Raw genomic sequence first — 19,510 nt, 5'->3', positions numbered from 1 at the left:
AACCATCACACTCTTCTTCACCCTCGTGGTGTCATGTGAGTGAAGTGCTGAGATGTTTTCAGACTGGGGACAAAGTGTAAGGACAGGTTGGTAGCTTCCCTCTTCTCACCCTATTCAAAACCACCTAATGAGCTTTACCAGGGAACCCATCCTTTTATTTTATGTGCAAATTTGGACTTCCTTTTCACTCAAACACATAATGACAGACACTGCCCCATTCTTGCTAAAGGTAGCTTACATCTAACATGACTTCACTACTGACAAGTATCTTATACTTACTGTATGCTGCTAGGATTAAAGGCTTGGAAGGAATATTAACTTCTCCAAAGCATTAATTTTCTTGATTTTATTTGTGGTAATGATCAGTGCCAAGTGTAGCCACTGTTTGTCTCCAGGCTCAGGAGATGCACCTAGTGAAACCATCCCACAAGCCATTTCCTTGGGTATAGCTGAACATGGTTCGCAAATTCATGACTTTCACTTAAGTTCCTCAGAGGAATTTTCTTAATAGCAGGATAGACACCCAGAAGAAAAATAAGTGCTTCACTTATCACCAGTGACACTGCTCCCCTTTTCTTAAATACACTTGAAAGAGTGCTGTAGGCAGCATTGTACCTAATAATCTTTCATGAAAGCTGTTACGTTCAGGGCTTCCAAATAACATCTTGCTTTTGTTGTTCTCCTCTTCCTTTTTATCTTGCACTGCCTGCACCAAAGGGCTTATGCGCTCTCCCTGTAAAAATACTTCCAAAAATAAAGGGCTGATTTGGAAGTACAAAGCTGCTGTTGTGGGACGCTGCAGCATCTGTTTTAGCGTGTCATCTTTATATTTAGAAGCAGCATATCCCCACAGATCAAGCACAGCCGGTAAGTCACTCAGCAACCCCTTCCCATCAGCTCTCACAAGTCGGTGCCAGCCGACGTCCTCCCTCCAGCTGCAGGGGGGGCTCCTCTTGCCTTCCCACAGCCCTCTGCACAGAGGCAGCCCCGCACCTACGCCACGGCACGCTGCCACCTTACTCATGCTGTTGAGCCTTGTCTCTTTCTCTCTAACATTAGTGTCCTGATGAAAGCTCAGCCCAGTGGCAAGACAATTGCTGGCCTCCAACCTTGATGCTTTTTTGCAACGTGCTGCTTTTTCTTTTTCTGGGTCACGCGGTGCGGTGCGTATGCCACACGGCATCTGTACGAGAACATGCTATAAAATCAGAGGAGCCACTGAAGCGTGCAATCTAGCACACAGCTCTGACCTGTGCAGTCAGACTGCTTTGTCTGTGCCCCTCAGCCATTTTTCTAAGCAGATGCCCACAGCTAGAAAATAGTTGACACTGAAAAATGCCAGAGAGCCTCTTCCATGAAGCAGCTGGAGCTCTGCTCTGAGAAGGTTCAGCAAGTAAACTAAATGAAGTTAAAACAAGCACAGCATTCCTACAAAGTGTTTGCCACATGTGAGCTGTACAGGTGGTCAGGATTTGAAAACCCTTTCTCCATCCCCCTCTAAGAGCAGTCTGCCCTTTACAGAATTGCTGTTTGCAGCACCAGGCAGCACTGTGTAACTCAACCAGGCAGAACACAGCAAAGCAGGACAAAACACAGCGCAAACCCAACAGGAGCCATCAGAACAAAGGTCGCACAAATACTGTCTGGAGGGCAGGAGGGGCAGCAGATAGAGAAGCTTGTCTTGGCTCCTTGCTGCCTGTAATGGATGATGGCTACGATGTCCTCCCAGGCTAGAATCAGCATCTTCTCCACACACCCTCCATCATTCTTCAGTCTGCAGCGGGTGAGCAAAGCAGCTCGCAGCACTGGCAGTCTCCTCCAGAGACCACTGTTACTGGGTGATACTTTGCACAGATGTGAACACCATTAATTAAAAGAGTGAAATTTCAGCCCAGCAAGCATTTATAATGAAGTGGAGGGGAAATACTCGCAGATTTCTCCTTTGCTTTCAACCATGAGGAGTACATGTGTGCGTGCGTGCAGGAGGGGGAGAGGGGGCAGAGAGGGCAGAGAGGGGAGAAGCAATGTGTGTGAGCTCCCGGGCAGAGTGATCGGTTTTGGCAGCTACCCTGAAAGGAAAAGGCACCGTCAGCTCTGTAAAATACACAAGAAGATCTTTACTAGCAATCTTCTCCAGAGATTGCATAGAGTGGAAAAGACCCAAATAGAGCTGCAGAGAAGGAACGCTGCACTGATGTACCGAAGCCACCTCCTGAGACTGTTTGGTTCAGCTCTTGCCTGGACACAGTCCCCTGTTGCTGCTTCCTGGAACAGAGGTGTTGAACAAAAACAGAGCCTGGAGGAACCTGGAATACCTTTATCTACAAAAACAGCCTGGCAAATACTACAGGCTTCCCCTTTTATGAGAAAAAGATGGCCTTACCTGAGTAGTTTTTGCCCTCCTGCCCTGCATGCTGTTACTGTGGCTCATCTGTGGGTTGGTGGCTCCTTCTGAAAGGCAATGGGACTTCCTGCAGGGCAGCGTATTGTAGTTACTGTAGGAAGGCGCATCCTCGGCAGCACCAGATGCCATCTTATGGCTGCCAATGTCTGGGATGTCAGACACTAAATTCCGGCAGTACCCTCCAAAAGCATTGCGTGGGCCCCCATTTATTGTAGCACTTGGGGCTTTGGGGGAGTACAAGTCACTCATGGAGTTAGCACGCTGGCAGCCAACCAACTGCTGGGGGCTGCACTCAGCCTCCGTTCCCCGGGCCGTCTCAACATCCTTCTCTTCGGCCAAGCCCAGGATTTCCTCATTGCTTGTCAAATGCTCCTGGCTGAGGTCAGAAAGTGAAAACTCCAGGCTGTCCTCCCGCCAGATATCGGCCGATTTGGAGCGTTTCTTCTTGAAGCTGGCTGTCTCCACGAACCTCGTCCCGTTTGGCGCGTACCGGCGCAGCCTCCCGTCGCCTTCAGCCAGGAATGGTGGTTCCTCTCCATACAGCCGGCTCTCCTCAGAGTCAGGCATGCTCTGGACAGAGGCTGCAGTGAGCACAGTACTGCTGTCCATGCTGGGCGTAACAGAGGAGTCGGTGTGGTAGGAGACGGGCCGCAAGCCCATGTCCACACGGTCCACCCAGATTGGGCTCCCAAAGTCCTCGAGGTTGGCCTCCTGGGTAAAGGGCTCCAGACCGTTCTCTGCCAGAGACTGGGGGATACTGGGGGTGCTGCTGGAGCGGGTGCTCACCTCTGAGTTCCTGTGGATAATTTTGCCAGAAGAAGCGTGTCGGGTCCGGCGAGAAGCTTTATTGGTGAGGCGAAGTGAACGTGATGTGTGCTTGCGGCCCAGGCTAGCGTGCTTGTCTCCATAGAAGGCATGCTCTACGTTTTGGCTTTCCGCGTTTCCCATGGCTTCACAGTCTGCAAGGGGAAAGATCAGGGACCATTAAAGTCAGCAAGGCTTGCTGTAGCAGCGGTTACAGTAATTCAACAGTTCAACAATTAATTAAGGGAGCTGGCAATTGTACCAGCTCCTTACAGTTACAAATCAGATAAATCAGTACAAAGAAAGAAGGCAGATCATTGCTATGCCAGGGTGAATGATGAGCGTAGAAGAGGGAAGGACTGAACCTTGAATAGTGGTCTGGTCTGGAGCCAGTTTATCAGAAGGTACACTATTAATCTCAGCCACGCACATGCTTACTTGACTACTGATATTAACTAATCCTTCACAATTCTAGCCAACAATACAAATTCAAAAAATCAACAAGCGGATAGGCATGACTGTTTATCTGCATGCAACGAGACACCAAAAAGTAGAAGGACAAACATCTTTATTTGACATTTCGGGTTTTTTTTTGCTAGGAACCACAAGTTGAAGCACCAAATAGCAAAGTACAAATTCAACTATTTGTTAGCAAGCTAATGATAGGTTTGATTTCTGGAACAAAAAACAGAGCAACATTAATCAGGTACAAAGATCCCCACACAAGAGAGCTGTATTATGAAAAATACATTATCATGAGTGACTCAGACTATACAAAAATAACCTTTCCTTTCTGCTCACTCTGAAGCAGATAGCTAGATCTAAGCACTTTGATCTAGCAAAGAGAAAATCAAGCTGGAAGATAGGGACTGGGTTTCTGTCCCCTTCTCCATATCCAGCCTCCTGCATTATTAAGTTCTGCACGCCCCTCCCTGAAATGGGTTTCCCATCTAGCAGATGGCAGTCATGATCTGGATTCAGCCTTGGAAAACACTTTGAGATCTGTGCTCTCACTCAACAAATGTCAGAAATATTTTTTTAGTAGTATTGGTTCCTTCTGAACCAAAGAGCAAGACGAAGAGCAAGAAAAGTAAATGCTAAAGTACATGGCCATTCAAAATTAAATAGGAGGGATCCTGAATCACATAAGACAATTATATTTAGATAAATAGTCCATTAATCATTAACAGAAATTCCAAGACAAAGCTTCCTCATTTTAAGGTACTTCTATTAGTCTGGGTTGAAAAAAAGAACTCTGTCTCGACAGTAAAATATTCTGGAGGTTTTAATTTCTCCAGGCAATTTCTTCTCCTTTAACAGGACATGCCAATAAGTATTGAGCCAAGTATTCACAGGCTGAATGTGCCCATGCGTGCTCCCTCACTATCTAAATATACAATATCACTATTGCATGAAACTGAATTAACCCTACATAAAATACACCAAAAGCAATGAATTGACTGCGTTAAACGTGGGCACAGCAGTTGTGCCGTAGGCTGCTCTGGATACGTAGAGTGGAACTCAGCTTATATAGTAACATTTCTGAAAACAGAGGACAACACTACTTAGTATTTCTGCCCAGCTAGGTAGGTCGCATCTGAGGCTAAAAGTCTGCTCAGTGCCAGAGCAACGGGCGCCTCCAGAAATATCTGGACATTTCGGTATCTAAAGTAAATATACTCACGTGCCAAGGAAACCATACCAAGAAATACCCTGTGTCTACTGGATGTAATGGCTGAACTCCCATTGACTGTCACAAGACTTGGTTATCATGTGTCGTTTAGAAAAATAAATGCTGAACAGAGAGTAGGTTTTAATCTAAAAAAAAGTAACAGCATTATAAATCCCCAGGCAGGGTTTATTATTCCTTAGAAGCTACAGACCTCTGATATGGACTGGACAGAAAAAAGAACATCAGCTGGCTACTTTTGAAGCACTTTAGAGCACAAAACCTGCATTTTGTTCTCCACACTGATGCCTAAAGCCAGACCTCAACACTCCCCCTCTTGCAAAAGAAACTCTCTTGGGGTAATACTTTTAGCTGCTTTGATTCTGAAATTCTTACTAACCATACTTTCATTTGAAAGGATTTCCACTAGCTGCAAAGCACATCAGAGCATGCAGTCATTTTTCCCTCATCTCCAGCAATGAAACCATCACCTCAGTATCTATTTAAGGAGAAAAAGCAATTCTAAAAGTTCTCTTGAAACCATGAAAAATTAAACGAGAGGCTCTTTACCTTTTGATATGGAGCTGCAGAAGGGCAGGAGTGTCCTAGCACACTGCACAGCCAAGCACATTTGCTGATGAAAACACTGTGCTGCAGAAAGCAGCACTGTGCCACCACCTCGAAGTAGAATCCATGCACACCAGGCAGAATGACACCAAACCAAAAAGAAGCAGCAGCCCAGGCTGCATCCCCAGCCAGAAAAGGCTCTCCTGGAAGGAGGAAAATCTTTCCTCCACAGACGCAGACGGCTACAGGAATGTTTACTGAGCAGTTTCACACAATGAGAAGTATCTGCTAGATACCTGCGAGAGAAGTGCCAGACTTCAAAGTAAATAGCTGTCCCTTTTTAACTCTAGGTATTGGCGCTTTAGGTGAGGATGCCTTTGCAAATCCTGCAGACAGCTACTATCCAGGTGATTAGCCCAGAGCTTGCTCCTGCACGCAGAGTGAAGCCTTACCGCAATCCCTCCATCTTCCCCAGCTATATGCTGCAGGTTGACATGCATGCAAGTCCCACTAGTTTTCACTAGTTGCCCCCAAACCAGTTCAGGTGTTTATAGGATCTTGCAGTCAAGTTCACCAAAATGGGAAAAATCAAACTCAGAAGGAAAACAAAAGACTATTTTTAAAGCTTAGTTTTGCTGGGGTAATGAGCTGAACGCATGTGCACCAGCACCAGCACGAGAAAGCCCACCTGCAGATGCAATGAGGACAGGCAGCATGGCTGTAGAGCCATGTAGGAGCCAGAGGAGGGGGGGAGAAGGTGGCAGGGGAGGCCGTGGTGCAGATGCAGTGTCCTCAGCTAGCAGGAGTGAGGCAGCAGACACCCTGGGGCAGAAACGCCTCCAACTGCTCCAGCGACAACTGCCAGATGCTGCCTGTCTATGGCTTAACTGAATTTAGCACACTCAATGAAAAAAATCTGTGTCAAATTAAGAAAATGAGTCATATTAATGGGACTTGCATGTAAACGCTGATAGGACAAAGGCTCCCCTTGTTAGCTCGCCTGCCTGAATCCAAAGGTGACCATTAAAGACCTATTGAGGTACCCACAGGATACTACATAAATCAAGTGTGACACGTCTTGATGCTTGAAACAGGTTTGTCAAGCATGGCCAAGGATTGCGACGTGTCAAAAATCTGTTCTGAATTATTCTCCAAAGCCAGCAGAGATTAGTGCACACAGACCATTATCACAAGCAGAACCAGTTGGAAACTTTTCAGCAGAAAATGTCGATTCATCAAAACCCAAATTTTTTGTGGGAATAGACAGGTTTTGATGAAAGACTTCTCCATTCCAAGAGGAAGACACATGAAAACCCAAGCAGGGAGACAGGCACGTCTCCTAGAGGAGATACCAGCTCAGTGACTCAGTCACTTGCCAAAGAAGCAGAAGATCAAGATCTGTATCTGCAGCCCAAGTGAAGCAAACAAGGGGCTGTGACTCTGTTCCTCCACATCCTCGAGGGGCAGCCTGACCATAAAGCTATGACTGCTCTGGGAAAGGGCTCCCTCTCCTACAAGATCTGTTCCATCCTGGTTCAGAATAGGGAAAATATCAGTCATGGAAGTCCAGGAAGGATCAGGAAGGTCCGTCTATTGCACACCGATAGACAGTAAGTTTTTTTTTTAATTATTTTTATCATGGAAAACAAAGACTCAGTATGTGACTGTGATATCAACATTAGGATATCACCAGGGAGAACAAAAATTCTGCAGCAAATCTTTGGAAAAAACAATGCTCCTTCTATCAATTGCCCTGCACAGACTGGTTGAACTCTAGCTGACCTGCTGAGTCTTTGCTGGCTGAGTCATATAAAATGGTTGCAGATAAAGAAGATCATATTCCAAATGACCACTGATGATGGTCCCATCTAAGAACACCATTTCATTTGAAATCTGTAATTTTTGTTTCTCTTCCCTTCTCCTCAATATTAAGTATTCCTTAAAAATATTACGAAGCCAAAATATTTGTTCAAAGTAAACTTATGTTACTAACTCTCCAAATTCCAAAAAGTTGGGCCTTTAGATTCCAGGAGAAAATCTGACATATTATTAACTTTCAACCAAATTTGAAGCACCTCGCAAGACAACAGATTGCCAATTTAAATTTAGATTTCTAGTAGGAGGCCCTGGTGACAAATCTGTATTTTTCTCCTGGAGCGAAGCTTGAAGGTTGTGAGAACCAGAACAATGATTAAATCCACAGTGAGCAATGATTCTACAGAAATAAACTTCTGCACAAATCTTCCAGCCAACAACAAAGATTTTTACTGAACTCACAAGAACCACATAGAAAAATGTACGAGGCTAATAACCAAGTGCAAATGTACATATTTTATTGTAATCAACGTGCGCTTTTTCAAAAGGGCAAGAAGGAGACTGAAATTCTACAGCATGTCTTTGAGTTTCCCAGAAACTCCAACAGTATATTCAATTGTTTCCAAATAAGAGCCTTTTAACCAGCCATTTCTTTTTTGTAAGCCATTCTCGTATATGCTAAAGCATGGGATGGACTCCAAAAAGGCCCTGCAGGCGATTCAAATCAGAGGAGGAGAGAGGAGAGAGGGAGGAAGGGATGTCATCAATAGCTGCTTGGTAGCAATTCAAATGCCTTTGTATTGCTAAATGGGTGTAACCATAAACCACATGCAGCTTATCCAATTTTTCCCCTCCCACGAACCATTATACAAACACAGCAAACTCCTCAAGAAAATGTATGGACACACATGTACCTTCCAAGGCAATACTGGTATCCAGCGCAACCTTCCCCAAGAGAACTGTGGCATTTAGAGGTATAGAATTGCAAATGATACCAAAATGAACAGTTACTGGGATTGCAGAAGCTGTCAGCACCTGCCACTCAGCGCCTCCATTACTCCCTCGTCAGAGTCTATGACTATATGCCAAAAACCTGGGGAGAAAGAGGGGAGAAAAAAAAAAAAATCAGACAAAGGGTTATCAGGAACGGGCCATACAGGAGGACATATTCTGCCAAGTCCTATTATCATCACTTACCTAGGAAACATTGTTCAATACAGCATGCAAATGCCATGTTTCAATTTGAATGATACAATCTGATGAGAGTAGAATAAGGGAAAAGCCCAATCAGATGCCTTGAGCCCAATAAACAGAGCTCCTCATCCAGACACTTTCTGCAGTACAATTCCCTGATGAAATGAAGGTGCCCTGCAAAGGAGCAGTCAGAGCAGAGAACACACCTGTGCCTGCTGCCTGGACAGGGCTCACAGAATCACAGAATTGTAGGGGTTGGAAGGGACCTCCAGAGATCATCGAGTCCAACCCCCTGCCAAAGCAGGTTCCCTACAGCAGGTCGCACAGGTAGGCATCCAGGCAGGTCTTGAACATCTCCAGAGAAGGAGACTCCACCACCTCCCTGGGCAGCCTCTTCCAGTGCTCCGTCACCTCACTGTAAAGAAGTTCTTGCGCACATTGGTGCGGAACTTCCTATGCTGCAGTTTCCGGCTGTTTCCCCTTGTCCTGACATGGCCTCCAAACATGGCCTCTCACAAAGGCACTCTCTGAGGGACACAGGCTTAATCTCTGGAGGCAAACCACCCAAGAAAGGCCTGAAACCAAGAGATCCCAGACAACATGCCTCTGTGCCGACAGCCTATGAAAAGGGTAGTAATCCCAGCAGTGATTTCATTAACATTTTTCAAGGACAAATCAGAGGCGTACGGCAGAGCGTTTACATGCGTTTTTGTGCACGGTGAAAAGCTCTTGGGGTTGATTGCACCCACAAAAGCGTGGATACAAGAGACAGCCTGTGCCTACCTAGGCCTTAGGCCAGTCATTAGAACAGTCCTGAAGTCACGTAGGTGCTCATGCACAAGCCCAAGCAATTTCTTAGCTTGGTATGACTGGAAGACACACAGGGACCGGTCCTGTCAGGCACCACAAGCCCACCAGAGGAGCCAGGGCTCTGCCCACACCAGCTCCAGTCACACAGCTGCTCCTCCATGGCCCTGCAATAGTGTCAACAAAATGCCGCAAGCCCAGCTGTACAACTCACACATACCTCCAAAAGACTCAAGTAAAACAAAACAAAAGGCTTTGGATGAGATTACCGATGCCTATCAGGTTATTAGAGCTATCTGGTGGGGAAACTGTGATCCCCATTTGGCTGGGTTCTCAAAAGAAATGAGCGTCATCGGCTCCTTTCCAAATTGAAAACATTCGCGTTTTCTTTTTCCTCCTTCATGTTCCCCTCTCTGTTCCTCACCTCCCCCTCTCCCCCCAAGCTATTGGTTGAGTTCTGTCTGAAAAGCGGTTCATGAATTGCTCAGGAGCTGACAGAAATTAATAAAATGAAGCTCATTTATATTGAAATGGACTCATTATCATGCCAGCTGCCAATAGTTTATAAGTCAGGAATCTTGCTGACAAACAAGGTCCTGCAGGCAAGAGCCTTTCCACCTGCATCCACCGCATGACGGATAATCCTATGAAGTACATTCCTCACCTCCAAAGAAATAGGATTTGTGATAATCTTTTTTTCAGATCTGTCTGCTGTGGCCACAGAAAACGTGTCCAAAAGAGGAAAAATACAGATGTGGCTGAGCATTTATCAGGTTTTCCATCATGAAGTGGTTTTTGAGGAGTCTGTAATTCAGTCAGAAAGATCTGCTCCAGCCTGAAGCCAACTCTGCTCACTTCTGCAAAATACTAGCCACAATGTGCCCTGCTCCACACACCGCTTTGCTCCTCCAGTGTAAATTATGCTCTGCTTCTACTCATGCTCTGCATCAAAATTTAAATGAATTGCCTTGTTTGTTAAAAAGGTGAAAAGATCCAAAGTGGAGACCCGGAACTGGTAGCTGAGTGATCCAAATTCTCACTAAGCTCTACTGCGTCTGAAGGGCTGGCAACATCCATTGCAAGAACAATGACTGTTCATGCACACACGGTTCCTTCAGAAGATTATGTTCCCTTTCTGAAAATGATAGTTCCTATTAACTTCTTCAACTTGGAGAGACTTTCTCAAAAGAAAGCAAGCTGCACCTTTCAAGGAAAACATCAGGTTTTCATATTTATCTTTGCCTGTCATTAACACGCACTGCAATGGTCCTCATCTCCACACTCTGTACTTCACCCCCGCAGCCCCAGCTCTCCTGCTCAGTAGCTCTGTGGGTCCTTCATGTGGAAGCCTTCAATGAGGTCTCCCCTCACACAAGCCACCAGCCAAAGGGAAGTCCCTGAGGCAAAAAGGGATGTATGCGCTCCTCCATCAGGAGAAAAGACAGAAGCAAAAGAAGCAAAATGGTTTGTTACAGCTTGCTTCCCAAATCCCTCGCAGGATATGCTTTAGGTGTTCCTGGACACTTGCTATGCAAGCAGAGCCTGATCAAGGGGCAGCTAACTGCGTGCTCAGATTACCAGTATCTCACAGCAACTGCTCTCAGGGCTGACAGACAGCTGCAAGCACGCACGCTTGGAACAGCCCACCTCATTAGAAAAGAACCATCAGAGGAAGATTTTCAATCTATGCTCAAGACCAAATATTCAGTCTTAGAGCCGGCTCCTGCAAACGTGCATGCACAAACAGATATATGTACACATCTATGATGCATGTGTGTATGCATGTATGCTAATGCCTACATATATCAGTGCAACTCCTTGTTCTTTGAAGGCTTGGAAGTAGCACAGCTGTATTTATTTCATAGCCACAAAACAGTGCCTTGAAAAATCAGGCCAAGGAGTTCCCACAGGGCTCAGAACACAGCAGCTTAAGTCAGTTCAAACTGAGGGAGCTTGCAGCAAGCCACGATGAATGGCTTAAATGAGAGCATAGTAAGGAAGAAGAATATATTAAAGGAGCACCTAGTTATTCATCACATCTGCTACCTGTGATTCTAGGTACAGCAAAGAGAGTTTTGACTTTCATATGATGAGTTTACAATGACAGAAGACTAAGGAAAAAACATCAGCACACTTGCTTTCTTTCTGTTTGCAGACACTCAGCATGAGCTTTAATGGATGAAAAATATGAAAGCTACAGCTTTCTAAAAGCCTCCTTTTCAAAGCAGAACCTTTCCTGTCCAGCAAGGAAAAATTAGCATGCAAGTATATCTCCTTGTCCAGCAAACACAAAATGCTGGCTAGAAGAACGACAGCTCTCCTTCAATTCTATTTTTACTTTTCTATTTTATGCTGGGTGGTTTTGTCAGATTCAAAATGCAACTGCAAATGTGAGACCAGTTAGTCATTACACAAATCTTCATCCAGCTTTGTGAAGCCCTCACACATTCTACTGCAAAACACCAGGATGGATATACATCGACAGGAAACAGCAGTCATTTGATACAGAAAATATTTAATGTTAATCAGTACCTTTGGGCTGTATTCTCCACCCACTATCCAATCCTATTCCAAACCACTGTAGCTTCAGTGTTCGATCCTGCCTACTGAAACGGTGAATCACTTTACTTGTAACCGGAGGCCATATTTTGTTAGCCTTTATTACCACTTGTTAACATGAATTGCTGCCAAAATCAATGGTAGCATCTACCCTGAGAAGAAAGTAAATGCTCTAGCGTGCTCCAGGGTCCTGCTGCCCTGACAGTTCTCTCCTCATCCTGTATTTCTGAGCTGCCCTTGGCAAAACAAAACATAGCAACCCACGGGAGATGGATGTACAGATAATGGATGGATGGGTGGATGGATGGATGGATGGATGGATGGATGGATGGGTGGATGGATGGACTGGATGACTGGTTGGGTAGGTGGATGGGAAGGAGGCAGGCAGCAAGAAAGGTGGAAAGAAAGGCAGGAAGGCAGGAAGGCAGAAAGGAAGGAACAGAGGGAGGGAGGGAGAAAGGAAGGGATGAAGGAAGAGAGGTTTCTCTAAGACCAGATCTTTGAGATGGCTTCCTGTGATGAGGGTACATACCTGAGATCAGAAATTCTCCAAATTTTCTTGTTCTCAGCATAATCTCTGAAATAAGTATGATGTCACTGAGCTCAGAGCCCAACTCTAGTGGATTGCAGAAGCTGGTTGACTTCTTTTAAAGTAGCTAAAGTCAAATATACTCCTCTTAGTGTTTTTTTTTATATAAAATGCCATATAAGCTTTTTGTTTGTAAGGAAAATGAATTTCAAACCAACTACTCCTTATGCTACATGTCAAAAAGAACTCCTGAATCCATAGTCAGATGATGATGACCATGCAGACAAGGCTGGGAGGGATGTCCACACATCTGCTAGAACTGGCCAGCAGTGCTGGAATTGCAAAAACTCTTCATAACCACCTCACTAACATGTACCGTTTGCATCTGTCATAGTTAGGAGAACAATGCTGTGTGATTGCTCCAGATGAAGAGGAGGGGAAAGAAAAATAAACCCACATTCTCTTTGTACAGAGTTCATAATGAAAAGATGTGGGAAGCCTTGTTCCTCAAGCTGTAGCACCACACCTATGAGAATTTCTAAGGAAGGGATGAAAAAAGAAAGAGAGAGGAAGGTCTGTCAGGAGATGCGCAATCTCTGTATAAGCGACAATCATCCCCAAATCACAGCTAAAGAAGACCAAATCATAGGCATGGCACTGACAAAGTACCTTGATAATGCACTAACAGAGCAGGCAGCCAGCCCAAGGGGATGCTCCCTATTCAGGGTTTCTATATTTATACTAGGGGATGCAAATAACTGACCCAGTTGCAGGTTTGTTTGTTTTCTAATCACTTTTACAAGTATCTTATGTGTTTTCAATCTTTCTCCTTCCCTTTCCTTTCATTTTTAATGGTGGGAAAATCCCCCTTTCTTCCCTTCGGGAAATCTGCAAGGATTTACACGTTGAAAGAAAAAGGCAAAGCAGGGAAAAAGGATTCTAATTTCAGATCATCAGACATAAGCAAATCTATGGGAAGCCAACAGGGCAACTCCCTGGAGCCGTGGGGCAGGCTAACAGCAGCTTGCGTGCAGGGTGCTGGGAAGCTGGGGGGAGGGGGTTTACAGCCTGCCCTGGGGCAGTACGAATGGCACAAAGCTACACAGTGCTGCAGGGCAAGCAGGAATTTGCCTAGCCTTCGTGGAGGGAGAGAATGAGAACAGGAGCTGGAGCTGGAACGACTGTGCATGCATTTATCCGCTACTTAAAAAAGGAAAAGAACGCCCAAAATGCAACTGAAATAAAAATAAAATGTGGCTTGTTTATTTATCTTAAGGTTATACACTATTGTTATTATACTTTGACTGAAATTCACTTTTTGTTCACGCTAATGGAACAGTGAACTGTGGATGCACAATGAGGACAGGGCATGCCAAATTCATTTAAAAAAACAAACACATTTAGAAGTAACAAGATAATGTTCAGAGCAGGAGACAAGCCACCATGTGGGTGTATCAGTGTACATATTCACATTGGACAGCTACTGCAAAACCACCCAGAGTGACAATCTCAAGTAATAAGAATCAAAATCCTTGGCTTGAGTGAGTGGGGAGCCATAGCAGGCAGGATGTGAAGGATAAAAACATTGTGGAAAAAAAATTAAGGCCAATAATTGGAGGGGGGGGTTGGAAATTGGAGAGGAAGCATTTAGCATATATCCTCATTTAAACACATAGGTAAGTAATCTGATTTTCAAGCAATGCCAAGGACCTCACACAGATCATTAAGATGGTGCCTGAGATACAAACACAAGTACCTAATTTTAGATACCCCAACTTAAGTACCAGGGAGGGATTCCAGAGGTCTAAGGAAAAACACACAGCAAATTAAACTCAGGCGAGCTCATGATGAGAGCAGCTCTCACATTTTTGCCAGATTTACTATGACGGACAATGAAGTACCTCACCAAAGTACAGCTGCACGGCAAGGTAAGCTGTAGAACTAGCAGAAAAGTAACAGTAAATTCTGCAAAGGGGCCAGTCAAAGTACAACAAGGAAAGGTATTAAAGAAGAAGACGTCTTTTTAAGTTGTTGGAATCAAAGAATAGAATCACAGAATCATTAAGGCTGGAAAAGACCTCTCAGATCCCCCAGTCCAACCACCAGCCCACCCCCCCCACGCGCACTGCCCACGTCCCTCAGTGCCACATCCACACGGCTCCTGAACACCTCAGGGACGGTGACTGCACCACCTCCCTGGGCAGCCTGTGCCACTGCAGCACTGCTCTTGCTGAGAAGAAATGGTTCCTAATATCCAACCTGAACCTCCCTGGCACAACTTGAGGCCATCCCCTCTCGTCCTATCACTGATTACTGGGAGAAGAGGCTGATTCCCACCTCACCAGGATCTCCTTTCAGGTGGTAATACAGAGCTATGAGGTCTCCCCTGAGCCTCTTCTTCTCCAAACTGAACAATCCCAGATCTCTCAGCCACTCCCCGTCAGACTTGTGCTCCAGATCCCTCACAGCTTTGTTGCCTCCTCCGGACACACTCTAGGGCCTCAATAACTTTCTTGTAGTAAGAGGCCCTAAACTCAACACACAGCAAGGCAGCATGCTTTGTGGAAGTCCTGGTACTAGTGAGCTCCTACTTTTAGTTTGGTCTTTAGCAAGATTCAGCTGCCACTGAAAGCATCTGTTGTTGCCAGCACTCTTATGACTACATGGCTTCTGGTTTTGTCTAATGAGATGCACTCCAGAGCAGGTTTCACAGCCTGGCATTACCATAGGACAAACCCTCACCGTTTCACCAGCATGCATACAGAAACATTCATGCAAAACTCAGCTGGTCTGCACCAGCTTGCCACTGTCAGAGTTAAATTAAGCATGCAGATTTTATCTGGTACATCCTGACAGAACCTGATCACTCAAACGCTGTCACTGAAATGCACTCACGCTGCAGTACGCTTATCTGGGCCTACCGGTTTTAGTTACAACTTGTATATCACACATCTCCTGAGAGCCCAGCTCTACCCCACTGAAGAAGCACCCGGCACTGAAATCCTCACATTACGAGCTACCTTCTCAGTTCAGAGGGCACAACACCTACAGGGAGCCATGACCTCTTGGGAGATATCTCATAGAGCCCAACGGGTGTGGGGACAGGGCTGATGGTGAGCATTTCTGAGAAGGAAAGGCCACACTGTGAAGCACGGTAAGGCAGCTTCATGATGGAAAGTGAAACCAGCCAGCTCTGAACCTGGCTTCAAAAGAAAGTGAATGCTCTGACTTAATTTTCACCAAGGGCATGGGGGAGTGAAGTGCGTGAATACCACATCTGAAGTATCTGGGGAGCTAAATTCAAAGGGTTTAAAATGTGCCAGTCAGCAGGAGTTTTTAATCTGCATCCCAAAACTATGAGAGAAGTGGTACAAGAAACCACAGGTTTAAGTACAATAATTTTTATATTAAAACCTGCAGATCAGGATCCTGCCTGGGACTGGGGAACAAGTGATCCAAGAAATGATACAACCATCTGCCAAGCCTCAACCGCGTGCGAGTCTGAGGAACACATCTGAGAGGAGGAGGAACGGCACAGCAAGAAGTGGGAAATGAGTAAAATGCCACATGGGTTGTGGCACACTCATTCCATCTCTTTCTCCAACAGGACAAGCCATTTTATAGTGGAGAAGTGAGCAGTAGATATCTTTCTGGAAAAGTACTAGCTAAGATGAAGGTGACAAAGACTAGCATAGGAACTATGATATGAGTAAGAAACTCAGAGCTGTTGTACTGAAAGGAGAATTATCTGACTCAAGGGACAAGGTTTTTTAATGCTTTCAATGATGACATGCAAAGAAAGGAATACACTTCTGACTTGTGCTGCTGACACAGAGAAAGAAAGTCACAAAATAAAAGATATTGCCTCATATTGATCATAATTGATCATATCACATTACTGATGTGATGTAATAGTGATAAAAAGCAAATGTAGTCAAAAGATGCCCAAGCCAGGTTTTCCCCTAGAAGCCATTCACCTCACCCAGAATAACACTTGCAGTCTTCATCATTCATGGCAAAGGCCAATAAACGGAAGAATACCTTCAACAAAAGCAAAGCAGATACAATGAAGCCCAGATCTTCCTTTTGAGGGTTAAAAACGACAGGATTGTTTCATACAGCAAAACAAAAAGGCTGTGTAAAGACAGGATCTGTGTTCACAGGCAGAAAAGGGTGACTTAAACAGTCAATTCAAATAAATGTATTCATGACAGTTTTTCAAGTTCCCCTCTGGCTTTGCAAACTATGTCTCATTCAGGAACAATGTTGCAGCTGGCATGCATAAGCTACCTGCGATCAGTGGAAAGCCAGCAGAGAAGGATGGCCAATGCAGGTTTCCTACACCGAGCTCCTCTGAACACACAATAGACTGTCAAAAAGAGCTTTTGTTTTCCTCTTCCTTTGAAAACAATTCAAAGAACATCACCAAAGAAAGCTCAAGAAAAGGTGTTCCAAATCCTCTGTGGGAATTTTCCAGCATCAGGCTCCCACTTTCTCTCAGTGCCCCACTAATACTCTATGAAAAGCGTAAGCAACTGATCACAAGACAAACAGATGACAACTGTCCCAGCACCATCCTATAATGTAGTGCCCTAAGACAGCCTTGTGTGAAGGTGCCTCTCATGGTAGAAAATCAAGATTTCAGGCTCCCCAGACAGAGGACTCCCATCTGGATCTTCCTTGTCATGGAGGAGTGACATCCTCTCTGATACGGGACAGAAAGCTGCATGTGAATGCATATGCACACACGTGTTTGCAGGTGCAGGAGTGAAGGGATGAGGGTGGGGATGTCACTCTTTCTCTATTTTAATGATCTATCTAGGAAAGTAAGTTTTCAGTTGAAAAGACTTGGTGTGTTTTAGTGTTTGTAGGAATTGCTCAGCACCCTGGCTGAGGCTTACTCCATCTGTGTGATGCAGCACTGTCTGAACGCAGCCCTCCGCAAGTTATAACTGCTTCCAGAGTTCCTCAGCTGTCCCAGATTCATAAACCACATTTCAGTGAATAAACCTTTCAGCAAAAAAGAAAAATGGATCTCCTACCCCGAGGTGAAACATTACTGGAAAGTCACCAGGTATTGCTATTTGAGAGAGTGCTACAGAGGTTGCCTGACTGAAGCCCAACCAGAGCATTGGTGGAAAACTGCTTACTGTCAGCTCTGCTTCAGTGCTTTCTTACAAGAGAAGGTCGCTAATACACTCTGCCTTAGTCCTTATTAGAAGAATATTTTTCTAACTTGTAGATGTTACTACAGGGTATAGTCACATAAATGAAACGCTATACGGTGCTAAAATACATGGTTCATAAGTGGGATTTACTTATTATTTTTAAGGAATTCTAAAGTACATATTAGAAATGCAAATGTTTAATGAAACAATGGCTGAGCCTCTTCAAAAATGCCAGCCTGGAGAAATATCAGCCACACCATCAAACGAAGACACCATAAATCTACAAGACACTTTATAATTTCAGTAGCAGTAGGTGTCATTCCCTCATTTCAGTGCTTCATATTGGTATGAGGCCCAAAATAGCCCTAAAAGAAAACACCTAGCTTCCCCTTTAAATTTACAGAGTGGTAGATGATTTTAGTAGCTGAGAAAGCTACTGATATTTTCTGTGGCATCATTCCCAGCCCATATGAAAATAAAAGTTGTGGTAAAAACGCACACATCATGTATTTGTGAGCATACTGATCATACTCACCTACGTCCAAGCTACAAGTGAATTATTCAGCCCACCTGAGCTCACAGCTGCTCCTGAATTCCCATAAGTGGCACCTGCCTGATAAAGGAAGAGGTCTCCAAACAGCAGAAGTGACCACTCTTCTCCCCCACTTTCACAGCACTGTTTTTCTGGGTATGCACACAGGACCCATAAGCATGCTGGAGCCTCTGTAATGCAAAAAGCAGCAGCACAGAGAAAGATCCCACTGTGTTCCTGGACAAAGAGAGTTTTAGTGAAATAGGAGTTATAAATAGTATCACGGAGCCCAAACATTAGGCCTCCTGTAAGCCAAGTTTCCTCCCTCCAGTGCCAAAGCCACCAGAGAAGGTGACTGACGTGCCTTCTGCTCCTCAGCCAGTCACAGCCTCACCATATTGCCACGCTGATCCAACAGACCTATATCAAGAGGATGAACTTAACTTTAATAGCATATGGACATTCCTCAAAGACAAAGGCTATGGCCATTTTAAAGGGAATTTTTAAAGGAAGCCTCTCCTTTTGGAAAGCAGCACTCTCTGTGCTAGTTAAGAGGTCTTTACTCATGAAATTTCCACATAAAGAGTAGAAAGCCTGACCTGCAAATGCTTTGGAGGCCTCTGAAGTTCTGCCACCAGGGACAGTCTTCCCATCTTTAACAATCAAATTGCCCACTGATGGGCTGCACATCCCTTACAGCAAGCAACTGTGAAATCAAAATATTTCCAATGCAACTCCCTCCTCCCCTTGTTTACTTGTCCTTTTCCACCACTTTCAGACCCAATGTACCTAAAAGAAAAGAAGAAACTAAAAGCCAACGTTTTGCACTTCAGCATTTCCAGTTTTCAACCATGGAGCCAAGGAACATCCCAAGCTGGACGGGACCCACAAGGATGACCAAGTCCAACTCCGGGCTCCACACAGCAACTCCCAAAATCCAAACCCTACCTCTGAGAACACTGTCCAAATGCTTCTTGAATTTCAGAACCCGGGGCCGTGCCCACAGCCCCGTGCATCCCGTTCCCCGCCCACCGCCCTGTGGTGCAGCCCCTTTCCCTGACCCCCAGCTGCCCTCCCCTGACGCAGCTCCATGCCGTTCCCTCGGGCCCTGTCGCTGTCACACAGAGCAGAGCTCAGCGCTGCCCCTCCGCTCCCTGTGAGGAGCTGAAGCCGCCATCAGGCCTCCCCTCAGCTCCTCTGCTCTGGGCTGGACACGCTGAGGGGCCTCAGCCGCTCCTCATACAATGCATATAAAATCTTCATCAAAAAGCTATCTTCTTTATACTAAAGGAGGAAAGACAGATCTGCGCCGTGCAGGAATCCAAGCTACAAATCTATTTGCCAGCACAGAAATGTCAGTCACAAATTCACTAGAGCATGACCTCTGACTATGCCTGCAGAGGCCACTGCAATACAGTTATATGAGCAGCATTGTGACACAGCTTATAGTAACACTTTTTTC

The 19,510-nt window shown here is 45.1% G+C and overlaps 1 protein-coding gene and 1 long non-coding RNA gene across 2 annotated transcripts in view; both read right to left on the bottom strand.

The window, feature by feature from the left end:
• The window catches only part of TIAM1 (TIAM Rac1 associated GEF 1), an 85,051-nt gene extending 76,749 nt beyond the window's left edge, over nucleotides 1–8,302 (bottom strand). Inside the window, exons 1-2 of the mRNA XM_042867828.1 lie at nucleotides 8,174–8,302; nucleotides 2,384–3,363 (exon numbers count right to left, since the gene is read on the bottom strand). Of these exons, the coding sequence (XP_042723762.1) occupies nucleotides 2,384–3,352 (969 nt within the window). The 5' untranslated portion in view covers nucleotides 3,353–3,363; nucleotides 8,174–8,302. The remainder of the gene's footprint in view (nucleotides 1–2,383; nucleotides 3,364–8,173) is intronic.
• LOC122177972 overlaps nucleotides 8,302–19,510 on the bottom strand; it is a 56,333-nt gene continuing 45,124 nt past the window's right edge. Inside the window, exon 3 of the long non-coding RNA XR_006178211.1 lies at nucleotides 8,302–8,352. This is a non-coding gene — a long non-coding RNA (uncharacterized LOC122177972). The remainder of the gene's footprint in view (nucleotides 8,353–19,510) is intronic.

Source organism: Lagopus leucura, unplaced genomic scaffold, assembly GCF_019238085.1.
Source record: "Lagopus leucura isolate 7727_CA_CO unplaced genomic scaffold, USGS_WTPT01 Super-Scaffold_100001, whole genome shotgun sequence".
In the NCBI taxonomy this organism is placed as follows: Eukaryota; Metazoa; Chordata; class Aves; order Galliformes; family Phasianidae; genus Lagopus; species Lagopus leucura.
The sequence above is the reverse complement of the archived record's forward strand: the minus strand, read 5'-3'. Positions and strand labels throughout refer to the sequence as shown.